The sequence below is a fragment of the Varanus komodoensis genome, unplaced genomic scaffold (genome assembly GCF_004798865.1).
Source record: "Varanus komodoensis strain SLA01 unplaced genomic scaffold, ASM479886v1 scaffold1, whole genome shotgun sequence".
Taxonomy (NCBI): Eukaryota; Metazoa; Chordata; class Lepidosauria; order Squamata; family Varanidae; genus Varanus; species Varanus komodoensis.
Genome location: NW_025335268.1, coordinates 106,332,805 through 106,349,240, shown reverse-complemented (window position 1 = coordinate 106,349,240; position 16,436 = coordinate 106,332,805). Strand labels below are relative to the sequence as shown.

Genomic DNA, 16,436 nt, shown 5'->3' with positions numbered 1-16,436 from the left:
CTGACACTGCAGGAAGCAGCTCGACTTGAGAGAAACACAACTACAAAGCTTTTCCATGTGCTGTTTGGGCATGGACAATTAAACTTTAACAACAAATTGGAATGAACAACAGGATGTTCTGGAAGCTGAGAATCTTCTTCGCTTAAAAATAGCTGCCCTGTTGACTGCAAAAAAAGGGGGGGGGTTGCAGATGCATGGTGTCATGGCAGAAATGCAGGGTGAAAGGGGGTGATTTTAGCGTTTTCTCACTGTTGCTGCCGTGGTACGGTGCTGTGTGAAATCTTAAGGCCGCTTCTTAAAACGAAGAGGTGTTTCAAGGATTCTGGTGCTGGAGTTAAACCAGAGCCCAATTTCCCGCACAGCAGGAGCCGCTGGCATTGTTGTTTGGTATTTTCCTGATGTGGATACCTAAGTGCTGTGCAAAAGGAGTTACTTGGAAACGGCAGGGCGGAACAGGGAGGGAGGTGACATCACCCTCATTTTGGCTTTTTGACAGCCATTTCAGTTATGCAGGAGCCTGCAACCTCGGACTGAAAAAGCTCGATGGTTTGTTAACAAGACTGAATAAGACTGGAGGTGTGGGATAACTCAGTTATCATTCTGTGGGAATGTGTCCCCCTTTTCCTTCTTTGGCATCCAGGAACAGGGAAACACCCTGACTTCCTGCAGTAGCTTACAGAGGTGGCAGCTGCTTAAGTGGACACCTTCCTCTGCACTCTCAGAAGCAAATGAGGAGGCGAGAAACTAAAGCCTTTGCTGAGCACGCCACCTCTTCTCGATTCACTCTTGAAAGGCAATAGTGCTTCATTCACTATAGCAGTAGCATCTCCCTCCTGAGCAAGCAGGGAAGCCTCTGCTAGAGCATGTGAATAAGGTACCGTTCCCTTTGAAAACATCTGTGCTGCAGTTCCTGGGGATGGTTTTGTGCTTGGCAGGGACCACGGTGCCTGTTTCTGAAAGTACCCATTCATGTCATTTCTCTACATGACCAAAGATCTCTGGGCACCTCACAAAAGTTTCAAAACCTTGTATAAAAGCCATTAGCATACAGATTTTAGATCTGCATGTTAAATACTAAATGTTCAGATGTTAAATACTAAAAGCAATTGCACTGAGATACCAGGACCTGATAAAGTAACTGACAGGACAATCCTATCACCTGCCATCAAATACCAGGGAGTAGAGGAAAGTCTTAACTTGAAAGATGGTAGTGCTGATGCCAGGTGGATCTCAAAGGGGAGTTCATTCTGCAGTTGAGGGACTGCCACTGGGAAGACACTTTTTCCATTCTCCAAGCCTTCCTTGGAAGGAAGAAGCTATTGCAGAAGAGCCTCTGGTGGAGTAAAGTTATTTTGAGAATAAAATGAGGAAGATTTTGTGCCACTTTGGGATTCTTGGTGAAAAGGTGGAATATAAACTGAACAAATAAATGAGCTTTTTTAAAGGCACTGCTGCTTGTACTGGCCACTTAAGGATTCAAAGCAGTTACAATCAAATAAAATTCAGATACATTTATCAAATTCATTTTTAGCAATTAACAGATTAACAGTAATGGGCCAATTACTACTGTGGATGGTAGAGCATTGCTTCAAATCCATGGTCAAGGAGATGACCATTTGTCATTAGATCCTTCTAATGCACTTGTTTGATCTGCATCTACAGATGAGGGGAATGGTAAATGGATCCATATCGCTTCCATAGGCATGTGCATTACTGTTGATTAGGTGTGATCATTCAGAGTGATAGTTTTCTAACAGTCTCTAGTTAACAAATCAATTTTTAGTTTCTTTTGTAACATTGTGATTGAAGGATGCATCCAAGATCCTGGGTGGGCGACTATCTTTCTTTGGGCAGGAATGAGCCCAGTCATGGGCAGAGTCTGAGCCAAAGGTCTTCTTCATCCCCTCCCTGCATTTTCTCTGTCTTTCTCTTCCTCCCAATGCACTGGATTGCCAGGAAAGAGACAAAGAAGTCTTTCCAAACTGATTGCATGCAGAGCATTTTTGAAATTAAGCTGAGGCCACATGAAATTAGGATTAGGATCATGAGGTGACCATCCTCTTAGAACCAATAAAATGAAGGGGTGATTTTTACAGCTATTTTTCTTCAGGTAGCTAGGATTTCTATTCAGGGCCCATTACTATAGCAAAATAAAAGTCTTTTAATTACTTCTTTAACTCATAAAAATATTTTTGTTTATCACACTGGCATGTATTTTGTTATTAGAATTTTGCCATCAGTTTTTGATATAACTGGTGCAATAAACAAACAAGAAGATATATGCATACAATTTCACTGAAAGAAAACCTAAACACAGGTATCTGTCTCTTAATTTATCTTTGCTGTTTGGGCTAATGCTTTGGTTTATTTGAGGATTATGAATAGGTGACCTATAGCATTGACTCTCATGTGGAATATATTATCATTTTTCTTGCTTGCTTTTAATGGTCTTTGCTCTCTTTTGAAATGTATAAGTGCTTGTTTAAAATGGAAGAGTGTTAGAGATTCTTGCTTGATAATAATTATGACTGGAAGCGTTCACAATAATGCTTAGATTTCTACTGTTTATTTGGTTAAACATGCATTTAGATTTCAATTCATAGGTTAACAGCATTTAGTTATTGTTGAAAATGTGGATTCAGTGCTGCTATTATGTAAATGTAGGTTACATGTGCCCTCTTCAAAAATGTTTGCTTTGTTTTAAATAGGTATGTGCACAACTGTTAATTTGCATGTTGACTTCCTGGGCAATGTTCTTAATGGGAATGTGGCATAGAACTAGAAGTTAATAGTATATGCCATTTATCCATAATAACAAAAATGCTATTCCATATAAATTGGTCCTGAGACCAGAAAATGTTTGTTTAATTATTCATAGCAATAAAATGGAGAGGATTGAAAGCAAACACTTCTTCTACAACTTAAAATAAGGATTGTACAAACTGGGCTTTTAAAATCATTTTAATTTGTATTGACGCTTACTCCAGAGTAAAACACAAAAGTTTCACTACTACTACTGAGACTGTTCTGGAATAAATTAGGAATGGAGTGCTGCCTTCTGCGACTATCTCTTCTTCCAGCCCTACCCATTGCAGTGAAGCGCCAAGGGCAGGTGTGTGCACTGTAGCTTTAGTGGATTATATCATTTTATACAGCATCCAAAAGCCTGTTTTGATCTATGACTTTCCTGTGTGAAGTTGTGGCTCAGGGTTCCTTTTATTAAGGCAGCAATAAACTCTTGAGAGAGATTTTCTGGTTTTTAACAATCACATTGCACCATAAATAACAGCAGTTGCGTTTTTAAAAAGCACAGACTTTCAGTAGGGAAGCACCAAAGGCACCCTGAGTTACAGTTTGTGCCATAACATACAACATCTTAATCATGGGATTTTGCCATTAAACTGTGTTATACTGACAGACCTGAATCTCCCATTTTTCTGTCCTTGAAGGTGATAAATATGATTGCTTTCAGGCTTCACATTATTTGGCTGTGCATCAGTCGTTGGATTGCTGCCATCCACTAATGCAGGGTCCCCATGGAGAGACCAGTGAAGAATTATACTCTGATTCACTAGATTGTGTTAAATAGTCCAGCTGTTGAGACTTGAAAGATAGTTACCTTCAAAGTGAAATAAAATGGACCTTGGCATTTATGGCTTTGACCATTTTTATAGTGTTGGGGCAATCAGGTTTCAGGGGTAGCATTTTCTAAAATACCTCACTTGTTGTTATGTTGCTTTCAGAGTTGAATTCACCATCATCTTAAAAAAATGTTTTCCATTTTCAGGAAGGAAATAATCCTGAATGCTGGGTAGAATTTACACAGAAAGTTTTAGGGTTTGGACAATTATCAGCTGGATCTCCCAGGGGCCAGTTTCTGAGCTAATGGCAGTGTGCATAATGAGAACCCAAGAATATCACCAAAGAGAGGCACCATTTGCTGTTACAAAATATCCATTTGTTGAAGATGTCAGTCCTAGAGGATAACATTCTTGCAGGATGAGTTGGCTGTTTCTGTGAACCAGCTTTCACCTGATAAAATGGCAGAATTTAGTGCTTTAAGGGTGCAATCCTATCTGTGTTTAAGCAGGAAAAAAGCCCTTTCATTCACAACATGCCCCAAACAGCATGACAGCCTAAGCCAATGAAATCACAGAAATGTCTACTTCACTTTGCCTTGCTGAGTAGCATTTCTTCTGCAGCCACTGCCTGAACTGGTCCATAATCACAGGACATATCACATCAATCATTTTTTCCTCCATACTGACAACTAACATATCCAGGAACAGAATTTCCAAATGGCCTCCAGTTCCTCTAAAAGCTTATATAATCGTTCTGCAACTGATATCTCTGCTGATACCTGTATGAATTTTTTACAAGAGGAGGTTTGCCATGGCTATACATTGTCAAGCAAGGTTATTTATTGTATGTAATTAGTGCCAAAAGAAACCTGAAAAGCCTGGATAAAGCAGTTTTTATTTGGTACCAAAAGACAGGCTCCACATTGAGCAAGTAGCTCTAGGTTTCCCTACCCAGTTTTCAGCATTGCACCTCAGTTGCCCCAATACATAATCAAGTTGCAAATGATTCATCTTTTATCATTTGACATTTAACAATTGCATCATCAGTCATTGTGGTATGTTGGCTGGATAACGTAGGCCCCCAATTTTAAGACACCCTCCCTTTCTCTGACCTAAACCATTTGAACTCATCACCATAGCATTCTCTTGCCATAAAAAACCTCAGCTTGGATAAATGTCAGTGCCCCGACAGGATGCCAGCATCATCAGAATCTCATAATGCAACCAGTCTCTACAGTTTAGTTAGTGGATGCATTTAGTTAGAATGTCTGTACAAAAAATGTATTTTCATAACACTATAGATGGTAATGTACGATAAAAATAAGCAAACTTTTAAAATTTTTAAGGCAAGCAAACTTTTAAAATTTTTATTGAATTTGATTTTAACAAAAATAAAACCCATACTTACACAAATATGCAACTATACAAATGATATGGTAATAATAAACATATTTAAACAATACAATAGTAACAGTGCTCCACCAGGACCAATGTGTACATGCTACTTAATGTAAAATCATTTAATTGCTCAGGTTGCTCCATTCCTACTCTAGAACTTCATTGAATCTTGTGATGGCTCACACCCCTTTCCCTTTATGAAACCATATTCAATAAATGGTTTCCAAATATCTTCAAAATTATTTTCACTTATCAAATCTTTCTTCCACTTAATAGCACAAGTTAACTAATTATTAATGGCTATATTCTAAACTTCTTTATACCAATCATTTATTTGATAATCACCTTTTACTTTCCATTTCCTTGCTATTATTAATCTTACTACTGTTACTAAATTTTCATAAATTCTTTAATATTTTGCCCCTCTTGTTCCTTTAATAGTCACAATAATGCTAGTCCAGATTCTACTTCAGTGTTTAGATTCAATAGTCAAGACAAACACACTGATACGCCTTTTCAGAACTATGGAAATCTTTATCAACAGGGTGAAAAATGAAGCAAACCAGCTTACAACCCAAAAAGTCTGTCTGACAAGAACAGCTTTCACATGTCTCAAAAAGGCAGGCAGAGATGAACCCGAAGTATCAATCAGAAGAGAACAACATGATACATACATGGGCAGCATTATTATTACTAGCACTTAGAAAGTTTTAACTCAACAGCACAACTAGATGGCCAAGTTTCCCCAGCTGATAAAAAACAACTTAAAAAAAAATCCTCAGTTCCAACTGACAAGTGAGACAAGCATAAACACCTTCCCAACTTTTTTCAAGCCAAAGGGAACATGTAAACCAAACTTGCTATCATTAATTTCCATTACTGGTAAGTTGTAATGCAGGTAGCGATTGTAAGGTACAGATAGCAGATCTCCTTTCATAGCTTTGTCATGCAAGCAGGTTGCTCCTATGTGTGTTTACTTGGATTCATATCCCGCTGCATTCAGTGGGACACATTCCCTTTAAGTGTATTTAGGGCTGCCCCCTTAATTGCATAAGCCACTCTTCCTCAGCCTGGAACCCTCCAGATCTTTTGAACTACAGTGAGTCCTTATTGTTGCCCAACTGATGATAATTGAAATCCCAAACATGCAAAGGGTACCAGATGGGTGAAGGCTATTGTAGACTGTAAGGCATGTGACTCAAAACAAAACAGAATTACAAAATGCTTTTTTTATATACAGGAAGAAAATATTGCCTAGGTTTCTTCTTTTTTTATATTTGCTTTAGGCAATAGAGGATGTGATCGGAAAGCTAGCTAAATGAAAATGTATGGATGTCAGCATTTTATTCCTTATTTCTTTTTCAAAAATATATTATTGTTTACTTACTATAATCCTGTTTTAAGAACTAACATATTATACATAATCAGACTTACTATGATCTCATCAGATCTCATCAGGGGATCTAGCAAAATAGAAATGATCTATTTGAATGGGTATGTCTGAAACACAATGGGCTTCACACCGAATACCAGCAAACTTTAGCTCCAAGATCTTTAACCGTATAACCAGTATTGTGGATATGGAGTAGCTGCTACAGCTCCTATTGCATCCTAATTCCAGAAACCTCCTTAAATGGTTCCTTAATAAGAAGGCCAGTGACAAAGGAATCCCTACGGAGAAAAAAATGGCCTCATAGATGCTTTGTATTGGGACCAACTTCTATGAACTTACTGTGTTTAGATCAGGTTATAGTGCCTGGTTAGTGAAAGGTGAAACGGTACCTGCTGTTAGAAAAAGTTAATTGAGACCTTCACAACTGGTCCCATTTGCTTCCATCATAATGCTTTAGGTTGACCCAGAACTAAAAACTGAGGCCACAAGCACATGAATAAAGTATTGTCATTTTTAATAGTTGCAATTTCATGAACATATGTGTTAGTACTCGAGTCCATGGGCTGATTGCCCCTTGCACCCAAGGTTTTGCAAGCACAATGCAGTATTCCTGTATTTTATGCTTTCAAAATAAATGTCATGTCTTTCAGGTCATCAAGCAGTGTGGGGCTTGAAAACAAGGTAGCTGGTCTAGTAAAGCAGGCAGAATCCACAGTCCTGCTGAATCCTGAGAAAACCAAAGAGCAAGCGCCTGCACACATGGATCAAGGCAAGAAGACTGAAGAAGGTCAACAACTTCATGAAGACACTGGTGTTGAGAAAACAAAAGAGAGAGACAGCTCTCACTGCTAACTGATGTGTTGAAAGGCAGTGAGTTTTGGAAGTTCTTTTCAGTAATTGTTTGTTAGTTGTTTTGTTCGTATATTGGGAAGGGCTACATTCTATACCCCTAATGTGTCTATGATAGTTTACTGAAACTATCTTAGTTATACACAATCCAAACTGAAACTAAAACTTAGTTATACACAATCCAAACTGAACTTAGTTATACACAATCCAAACTGAAACTAGTTTACTGAAACTAACTTAGTTATACACAATCCAAAGTCTTAGTTTGCACCTTTCCTTTTACAGCAGGTTGTTATTGTTGTTTCAGAATTATGTTTATTTCTTAAAAATGCAAAATATCAGTATTTATTTTGATGATTTTGATTTACATTAATGGCTCGTTTAGGGTTTTGATGCAAAGCCTGCTTAAACAGATCTGAGAAAATAGATCAAGCCTCAATTAGGCAATCGCACAAATGTACTTGTGTTACTTATAGGGGCAACCATAGATCATTTGCTTTAAATATAAGACACAGTTTTGCTGGGGACTTTGCAAGGCTCATGAAAATGTGAGCAACTGCCTTAGTGATCTTTACTAAACATTACTAGGCAGTAACTCCCATTAAAATCAGAACAACATTTGGGAAACATAGTAGTACATTAGTCCATTCATTAAGGAAGGCTGATTGATCAGTTTAAATGTGTAAATATTTGCATATGAAGATCATATACCTTAGAAGGGAAAAAATGGGTTCCCTTGCTTTTTAGCTTATTTATGAGTATGTTCTACCAGATCAAATCACAGCAGAGGGTTTTCTTTCGGCATAGAACACAATGCCTCTTTTAAAAGATGCCTACTACTACAGTGGTACCGCAGCTCACGAATGCCTCAGTTCACGACCAAATCGGGTCACAAACAGAAATTTCAGAAAAAATTGCCTCAGGTTGTAAACTCCACAATGGGTGACCAACTCGATCGTGCCCGTCTTCCCTGCATTGGCACGATCGCGGTCGTACTCAGTGGGGAGGTGATGGCTGCAATCATGCTCGTGGGGGGGGGCGGGAGATAGCCCCGATCTTTGTTGTTCTTTGTCACTTTGTTTCAAATTTTTGAGATTAAAAAAAAAAAACGGTTACAGAACGGATTAACCTTATTTACATTGAACCATATGGGGAAATTTGATTAGGCTCATGACCCATTTCGGTCGTGACCAAAGTCATGGAACAGATTAAGTTCATGAGCCAAGGTACCACTGCACTGTGTTTCTAAAGTCTTATATTAAAAGTACCTGTCTTTTTCAATCTAGTGTCCAGTTAATTAGGGCATCTTTTTAATCAATCCTGTATTTAATCAAGTAAGTTAGACAGTTAGTCACCTCATAGTGTTTCCCCATTGGTATCTACACAGTTCCCATGGATTCAGTGGGGTTACTCCCAAGTAAGTTGACATATAATTGAAACCTAAGGGCCCAGTCCTAGGCAGATGTAGAGTCCAATCCTCCAAACAAGATTTTACTGTATCATCTCTATGTATCTTTCTTAGGTCTACCGCACCCTTTGGGGGCAATCAGAAATTAAGTCTATTTTACAATTTTGATACAGCTTGACAAAACTGTGCCATTTTATTCCCAGCTAAATTTTTAGCTAAATATTTAGCTCATGACCAAACTTCCACAGCAATGCATGCTTCATTTCCAACAGCCACAATGATGCAAAGTCCTTTCACAAGACCACACCCATACTAATCTTGCCTTGATTTCACATTGCTGTGTGACAAATTATTTCTGCAATGTACTTTCAAAAAAGCATGACAGTGGAGATATGTTTGTCCATGTAGCGAGCACCAAAAACTATTTCTGCATAGCAACAGTGGAGGCGTATGTGTGTGTACCTGTGCATAATCTTGATGGCCAAAAAAATATCTGCATAGATACGTACTCTGGAACTGCACAGTGGCCTCACAATTGGGCTAATGCTTCCAGGAAAAGGCATTAGAATGTCGTTCCACTCCAGAGAATGCTGCTACACATTCAACAGCATTCAACAGGCTGTGCCTTGGGACGGCTACAGAACTATCCCTGAGCCTAGAGCCGCATATTGCATTTGCACCTCATAGCCGCATTTGCAACTCTTGGGGCTTATAAGAGCAGAGTTCTTTGTGACCCAACCTTGTTGTTATGTGCCCAAAGTTAATCACCATCAGGCCCAGAACAGCAAGCATCTCTCTCTTCGTCTATTGTAGAAAGATACCTGTGCGTGTATTGCAAGATGGACTTTTACCCTCCTAATGAAATAACACATTTGGTCATCATTTGTGTCCTCAGGGAAGACAGTGAGAAATGTGTGAACTACTGTCTTGCCTGCAAATTCATAGCTCACTGGTGTTTTCCTAATCAACAGGTTTCCATGCTGTAGTAAGAAGTGTGATTAGGAAATTTACTTTAAATAAACACACCTTTAGCAATTTAATGTGCATTTGAACTTGGGTGGTAATCTTCCTGAATGCAGTAAAATGTGATAAAAGTAGTTAGAAATACAGAATGTAAGTGCTTAGTTTGCTAGCTTGGCTCTGTATGTATTTTGTATGTATGTAGCTTATCTCTGCGGAGAAAATCATTAAAGGCACAATCCTATGCAAGTTGAGATAGGGAAAAAGAGGCCTAGAGCTCCCAGAAAACTCCAGTGAGAAGCCTTTGCTTTATATAAACTTGCACAGAGTTGCACCCAAAGGCCTAAGCCTCTATACATGTACCTGTGAGTATATACCTTGGAACTCAGCAGGGCTTACTTTCAAACAGACATGTATATGATTGGACTGTTAGTGATAGATATATGTATAAGGACCTCTCTCTTTTGCATGTTTGTTAAACAAATATCAGACTTAATCTGATCAGTCAAGTAATGATTGCATAAATACAGGGAAACATGTCCATGTGTGGTTCTTGTGAATCTATCCTTCAGTAGGTTTATTTTCCTATAATTGATTTTGCACTTAGATATTAGTTTGTTTACATTGAATTGAATGAGGTAATTTCTAAGCAGATTTTTCCTTGAATTACTACTAAGAAATGTAAAAGAAATCAAAAATGTATTTATTTCTAGTTAAAAATATTTGTTATACTATATAAATTATTTCTTTTAATGCTGTTTATTGAAAAGACTTGACTTTTTCCTAGACATTGTGCTGTTTTCCTTTGTCCCAGTCCCCCTTCCCAGCTTGAAGCTGAGGTAATATGATGCAGCATATATCATTGCTCATATTAGGACCCAAAAGGAAGAACCAGAAACGTATTGGGGTGGCTATGAATAATGAAATGCCAGACCGGACACCGTTATATAGAGGGCAGAACTAAGCACTGTTTTTGTGACTGTTGTTCCCCTTGCACAGCTGGAAAAAGATGTGCATGCGGCCTGCAAAATCACTCGTTTGCTTTTAGGTGCAGGGACACAAAGTGGTGAGGGTAGAATGCAGTGCTTTTGGGAAGAGGCGGGCCTGGGAACAAATCTATGCACTCAAATATAGTGGTTCCCTTGCCAAGGGAAACTGTGCCAGTGTTATGCCAAGCCAGTTTCGTTTTTTACAAGAAAAAGGATTCTTGCCACATAGAAAAACTGTAAGTAGCTAAATTTTCTCCAACCAACGATCTTCACATGCACACATTCAAATGTTGCCTCTCATCTACATTTGGAAAGGTTTGGATGGCCTTCCTCCTGTCCACCATTACTACTACTACTACTAAAACCAATGCATTATCTTCACCACCACCACCACAATCATTGATTTCATTTTTATCCCATTCATAGCCAAAGTTTTCTGAGCAGTTTACAACTTGTTTATAACGTGAACAGAAAGAAAGATCATATGAACAGATTTCTTTTAAAATTCCACCTGATATGCAAATTGGTACATTTAAAACAAAATGATAAAGGTGCGATCCTATGGCCTTCTAACATTGTCTGGGAGGCCAAAGGACTATTCAGAGTCCGAACTCCAAGGTCCCACAATCTGGTTAAGTCCCAGCCTTTTTGCCCTTATAGCTGATGCAGTAGTACGTCAGTGGAACCAGTGACCTAGGGAGGTGGTGGGCTCTCCACTCAAGAGGCATTCAAAATGCAATTGAACAGCCATCTGAGAGGGATGATTTCACTTGGAGTCCTACAATGAGAAGGAGATTGGACCTGATAGCCCTCTGGCCTCATCTGGCTCTACTATTCTGTGATTCTAAGAATGTCTCTGGCTGGCCACCTCCCAAGGTTGCAACTGGGCCTCAGAGAAGAAAAGAAGGGATATACCAGATGGTGGGAGAGAATGAGGCTGGAGCTGTAGACTTAAGCTGATCCAAATCAGCTTCTTGGCTGTTTTTCCTCCCACTCCCCAGCACTAAATCTAAACAGTGATCTAGAGAAAATAGCAGCAGCAACATTCTTCCACTACATTTCCACCAATAATATGTATTATTTTGCTAATTTACTCTGGATAAAAAAGACCACAGTGAAGCACTGCATTAGAGTTGACTTTATTTAATATCTACATCCATAACACATTTTCAGACTATGAAAACATGTATGACTTGCAGATTTTGTAGCTGCTTCCAGAATATAACACAGCTATTCCTTAACAACTTTAAGGGCACAATGAGAATGAGCCCATAGTACAAGGAACAGTAGCATAAGGTATTCTAGTATAGTAAGTTCCTGTTAAGCTGCCTTGGAGGCTGAAGGGCAGGAAAGCACAGTGTTTATGTTCTAAATATCCTAGAGAAGATGAGACAAGCCAATTGATCTCCTGTCTCATTCCAGCTGCTGCCCCATGGTGGCAGCCTGGGGAAGATGCAGTGTGCTCTCAAATGGAGAATTCTAGGCTTATTTCCAGCGAACAAATACCAAATCTGAAATATGAACACAGCAGGTTATACTGCCCCTGCAGAAAAAACAATACTATCAAATTCCTCCTCCTCCTCCTCTTCCTCCTCCTCTTCTTCCTCTTCAGTAAAATCAACAAATTCATGTTCATCTCGATCACCTGAAACAGAAAATATATCTCCTGAATATTTTTTTAAAAGTTCAAGTATTTATGCAAGAACTGTTTTCTAGTACCATTAATCATTTTTCTACCCTGGATTTTTTTTTCTTTTGATGGTAAAGCTAACTTTTTGAAAAAGAGGTTTACTTAGGCAGATTTCTGTCCAATGCTAGAAGAACAAATATAGACATACAGGAAATGCACAGAGGCCTCCCAATTCCCTTAAATCTGTTGGTGCTATGCCTTCTTATGTGGCTATTATACTCTCTGCCTGCATTTAAAAGAATTCTGCTGATTGATTTAGTGCTATCAAAACAGATGCAAAACTAAAAGTTCCAATGATGTTGCAATGATTTTTCAAAAACAAAACAAAACAAAAAAACAAACCCTTGTTCCATGTATTTCAAATCACCCATTAATTGAGGTTCTCTGGCTGGTATACAGTACATTAAAATATAAAACTCAAACATTAAAGCAAAGTATAAAACAATGCAGAAAAGGATCCAAGATGAAATGATGAAACCATTCCTACACTTAAACTAGCAGCAGAATGGAGTACTAAAAGCACGCACACACGCAGGCATGGACACACGCACGGACACACAGCGTTCTTAACTGAGATAATAAAAAGGTCTTTACCCAGCTATATTATTTTTGGAATGTCATTAGCATTTTGTACAGGTCAGGCTACGAAAACAGCATCTTCAGACTTTTCATTTTGTTTAATTCCACAGGCTTAATGGCAAAACGAATCATACTTGGACATTGATTGGGTTCCAACCTCACACTAACTCAAGCAGGTAGAATCATGGGTTGTCTGACCCTGGTTGTGCTAGCAAGCTATCACATGTTATTTGCAGACAATCCATGAAGAGAACTCATGCTTTGTTGTTGGGCTGTGAATTGCAGGTTGACTGGGCTCAGACAACACAATAATGCACATTTCAAGCATACACCCAGTCCATAGTCAAGCCTCGAGTGTGGATTACGATGTTGTCTGAACCCTCATTGTCTAGGAAGCCCAGTGTTGCCTAGTTCATTAGTAGGAGGGTTTCAAGGGTCTTTCCCATCACCTTTTAACAGATGGACATAATCAGGGATGCCATGGATTGAAACTGGGACTTAATGCCTGTAAAGCGTGTGTGTTCTGACACTTGAGTGTGACCCGTCCCTAGATGGATACATTAAATATGTAGTTGGCATGTAACAATTTCTCATTAAAAAAAAATCTTTCAATAGAAGACCAGAAAGCACTGAGCTGGAATTCTTAAAGCATCATCTGCCTACAGCTAAAATTCTGTGCATTTTTTCCCCACAAATATGATCTCCATTGACCTTGAAGATTCCAACCAATTAATTCTGCTGAAGAAGAGATTATTGGTTATTGTTGCAGCTTATTCCAAAGTAATGTCTTATTTTCAGGTAAACACATAACTCATTATGAAAACAATATACTTTGTGGTTTCTTCAAGTGCTTATAGTCTTTTGATGCCATCCTGCAGTGATTTCAATAACTCTGCCAATCTTTTATTTATAGTAATTAAACAGTGAAAGCAAAGTAAGAAATAGGTTTTTACATAGTCTTCCATGCTTGCTTAGCTCATCCTCTATAGCAAGAAGTCGGTTGTATTTGGTCACCCTCTCTCCACGTGAAAGACCTCCCAGTTTGATGAACTTGGTTCCCAGTCCAACAGCCTTAAGCAAAGAAATCCAGATGTTACACTGCCATAGTTGGGAAGCAATGAAATCAATTAACTGCTATTTACCTAATTTGGGGTGTGGGCCAAGACATACTGCTGCCAGTACATGTATACCTCCACACTTGAATGTTTGTTTGCATTCAAGAGCAAAGGTAAGGTGTGACTGCAGTGATCTTAGCAACCTCCATGCTGGTTTGGGGGTGGGGAAGAGCAGAGTAGGGACTCAGTGCTTGGACTCTGAAGAATCCTATGGCTCCCATCGAATTTAATCCTTGGTGACTTAGAAGTAGCCTTCACTTATCTATATAGACAATTCTCATCTCTACATACAGGGCAACAATTAAACACTGGTGTTTGTAATACTGCCAGTGCATGATCTGAACTTATCTCTTAAGGCACCAAGTTTAGATTAGGTTGTGGATTACAGTTTAATTTTTAATGTTTACAGTTTAATTTTTTTATATAACCCATAATAGTAGACAAAAACGTGGATTCTTGGTGATAATTTCCCAGCTTTGAGTTGAGGCTACAACTCAAGAAACATGCTGATTGGGCTAGAAAGAAACTCATACAGGTTCTAGAGACTGGAAAGCCTAGGAATGGGGAAAGAAAAGAGGTATCCTTGCTGAAAGAAAGGGATCCACACAGAATGAATGGTGAGCAGTTTATCATTGAAAGGAAGAGAAGTAGAAGGTAGAAGACATTGGTAGTCAAGGAAGGGCAATAGGGGTGAGGTGAAGAAAAAGGATGAACATTCACGTATTAATTTTAAAATGTGGCTACTTATAAAGGCAACCTCTGTGTAAGTATGCTTTAACACAAAGAGACCTGCCCATGTCCATTAAGACCCATTAGACAAGAAATCTTGTTACCACTCTATGTTTTGAATAAATTATTTAACTTTACCTTAAAATGTCAGCAAAAGACAATACATATCTTCAGTGTGTTCCCTTTGTCCCCTATAGTGCTGCTTTCCCCTTGAAGTTCAAAGATTAACATTCTTTAAAAGGCTACTTCCCCAAAAAGCTAATTTCCTGAAAGGTTATGTGTGTCTCAACTACAGAAAATGTTTCTATGATGGGCCAGTTCAAGATAAAAAGCAGTATTTGAGCAATTGAATGGCTCTCAGTACTTACCAGGTCTGCAAGACTGTCATCAGAAGACTCTCCATCTGGGCTTCCTAATATGGAAATGTGTTTTTGACCTGTGTAGGATGGAAAAGTCTTGTGTTACTTCTGTTACCGGTCCCTGTCTTCCATGCCAAATCAGTTGCTGTTTGCATCAAGCTGCTACAATACAATTTTTTCTGACTATGCCTTGTTTAGTTCAGATAAATTCACTGTCCACAATCCAATGCCTTAGTTGAGTGCATAAGCCCACTTACTTAAACGGGCTTAAACTCCTTTACTTCTGGGTTGAGTTGTGAGCATCTCTATAATGGAAAAAGTAGTATTTGTCTCCATCAGGCCATACTAGGCAAGGTTCACGAGGTTGAGCACATCAGTTATTAGTAAATTTGAGCCAAAAACCTCAGCCCAGGAGCCAAATCTAGGGTTCCCCAGATGGCCATACACTCTTTCTAGGTCCCACCCCTTTGCCCCAACCACTGAACATTTGTGGTTTCCGAAGTTTCGTTTTCTCCTTCTCAAAGATTAAAATTTGTCTCCTAAGAGCTAGTTCCTTGTTGTAAGAACCCACCTTGTTGTAAGAACCCATCAGCCCCTCTGAAACTGAACTGAGCCCTTAGGATGAAAGGTTTTCCACTCCTACATTTGAGCTATTTTATTTATGTTTTCTATCCTATATAGAGGTTGGCTTTTCTGCATAGAAAAAATAAATGCTTCCCCAGCTCATGGTTCTTCTGATTCTGATTCTAAGGATTAGATTTCAGCTTTCTTACATCTAGAAAATAATAAATGCCAATGCAAATATACAGTGTAAACCATTATTATGAGAAAGATACTGTATAACCTAGGCTCTGCCTAGCACTTTGACAAATTCATTTCAGATAGTATAAACATGAGCCTAGAACTCTACTGTCAAGCTATGATGAGTACTTCTAACATTGTCCCTGTAAGTAGCCAACATAACATGTTGGCTACATTTATGTATTTAAAATTCAGTACTTTCCTCACCATCTAAAAGCTGGGTCATTTCTATAAGATCAGAAATTTTAACTTCATTGGTGTGTTTTAAGACGAGACCACTGCATTTTGGTGTGTTTTTACATTTGCCCTCCAGAAGTTTGGACCCATTCCGGCAGAAATCTTCTGCAATAAGGTGGCATTTAGAGCCCAGAGAATTGCATAAGGCAGTCCACTGCTCACGGTCCTATACAGATTGCAAAAGTAAGTGATTAAAAATTTCAAGGATTAATACCAGCAAGCAAAGTTATGATCATGAATGTTAGAAAGTAACATTAGCATTTGCTATTCACTTAAAGCTTAGGATTAGAAAGGTCAGATAGTGCTCCACGGCAAAACCATGCAGTTTATTCCCAGGGTTAAAAGCAG

At 38.7% G+C, this 16,436-nt stretch overlaps 2 protein-coding genes across 3 annotated transcripts in view; one reads left to right on the top strand and one right to left on the bottom strand.

Moving 5' to 3' along the window:
* SHTN1 (shootin 1) overlaps positions 1-7,250 on the top strand; it is a 90,966-nt gene extending 83,716 nt beyond the window's left edge. For both annotated transcript variants that reach the window (XM_044450387.1, XM_044450380.1), the window contains one exon: positions 7,023-7,250. In XM_044450387.1, coding sequence (XP_044306322.1) covers positions 7,023-7,224 — 202 coding nt within the window. In that variant the 3' untranslated portion in view covers positions 7,225-7,250. The remainder of the gene's footprint in view (positions 1-7,022) is intronic.
* Positions 7,251-12,110: 4,860 nt separating this feature from the next.
* ENO4 (enolase 4) overlaps positions 12,111-16,436 on the bottom strand; it is a 25,448-nt gene continuing 21,122 nt past the window's right edge. Inside the window, exons 11-14 of the mRNA XM_044431509.1 lie at positions 16,059-16,254; positions 15,060-15,127; positions 13,801-13,918; positions 12,111-12,223 (exon numbers count right to left, since the gene is read on the bottom strand). Of these exons, the coding sequence (XP_044287444.1) occupies positions 12,111-12,223; positions 13,801-13,918; positions 15,060-15,127; positions 16,059-16,254 (495 nt within the window). The remainder of the gene's footprint in view (positions 12,224-13,800; positions 13,919-15,059; positions 15,128-16,058; positions 16,255-16,436) is intronic.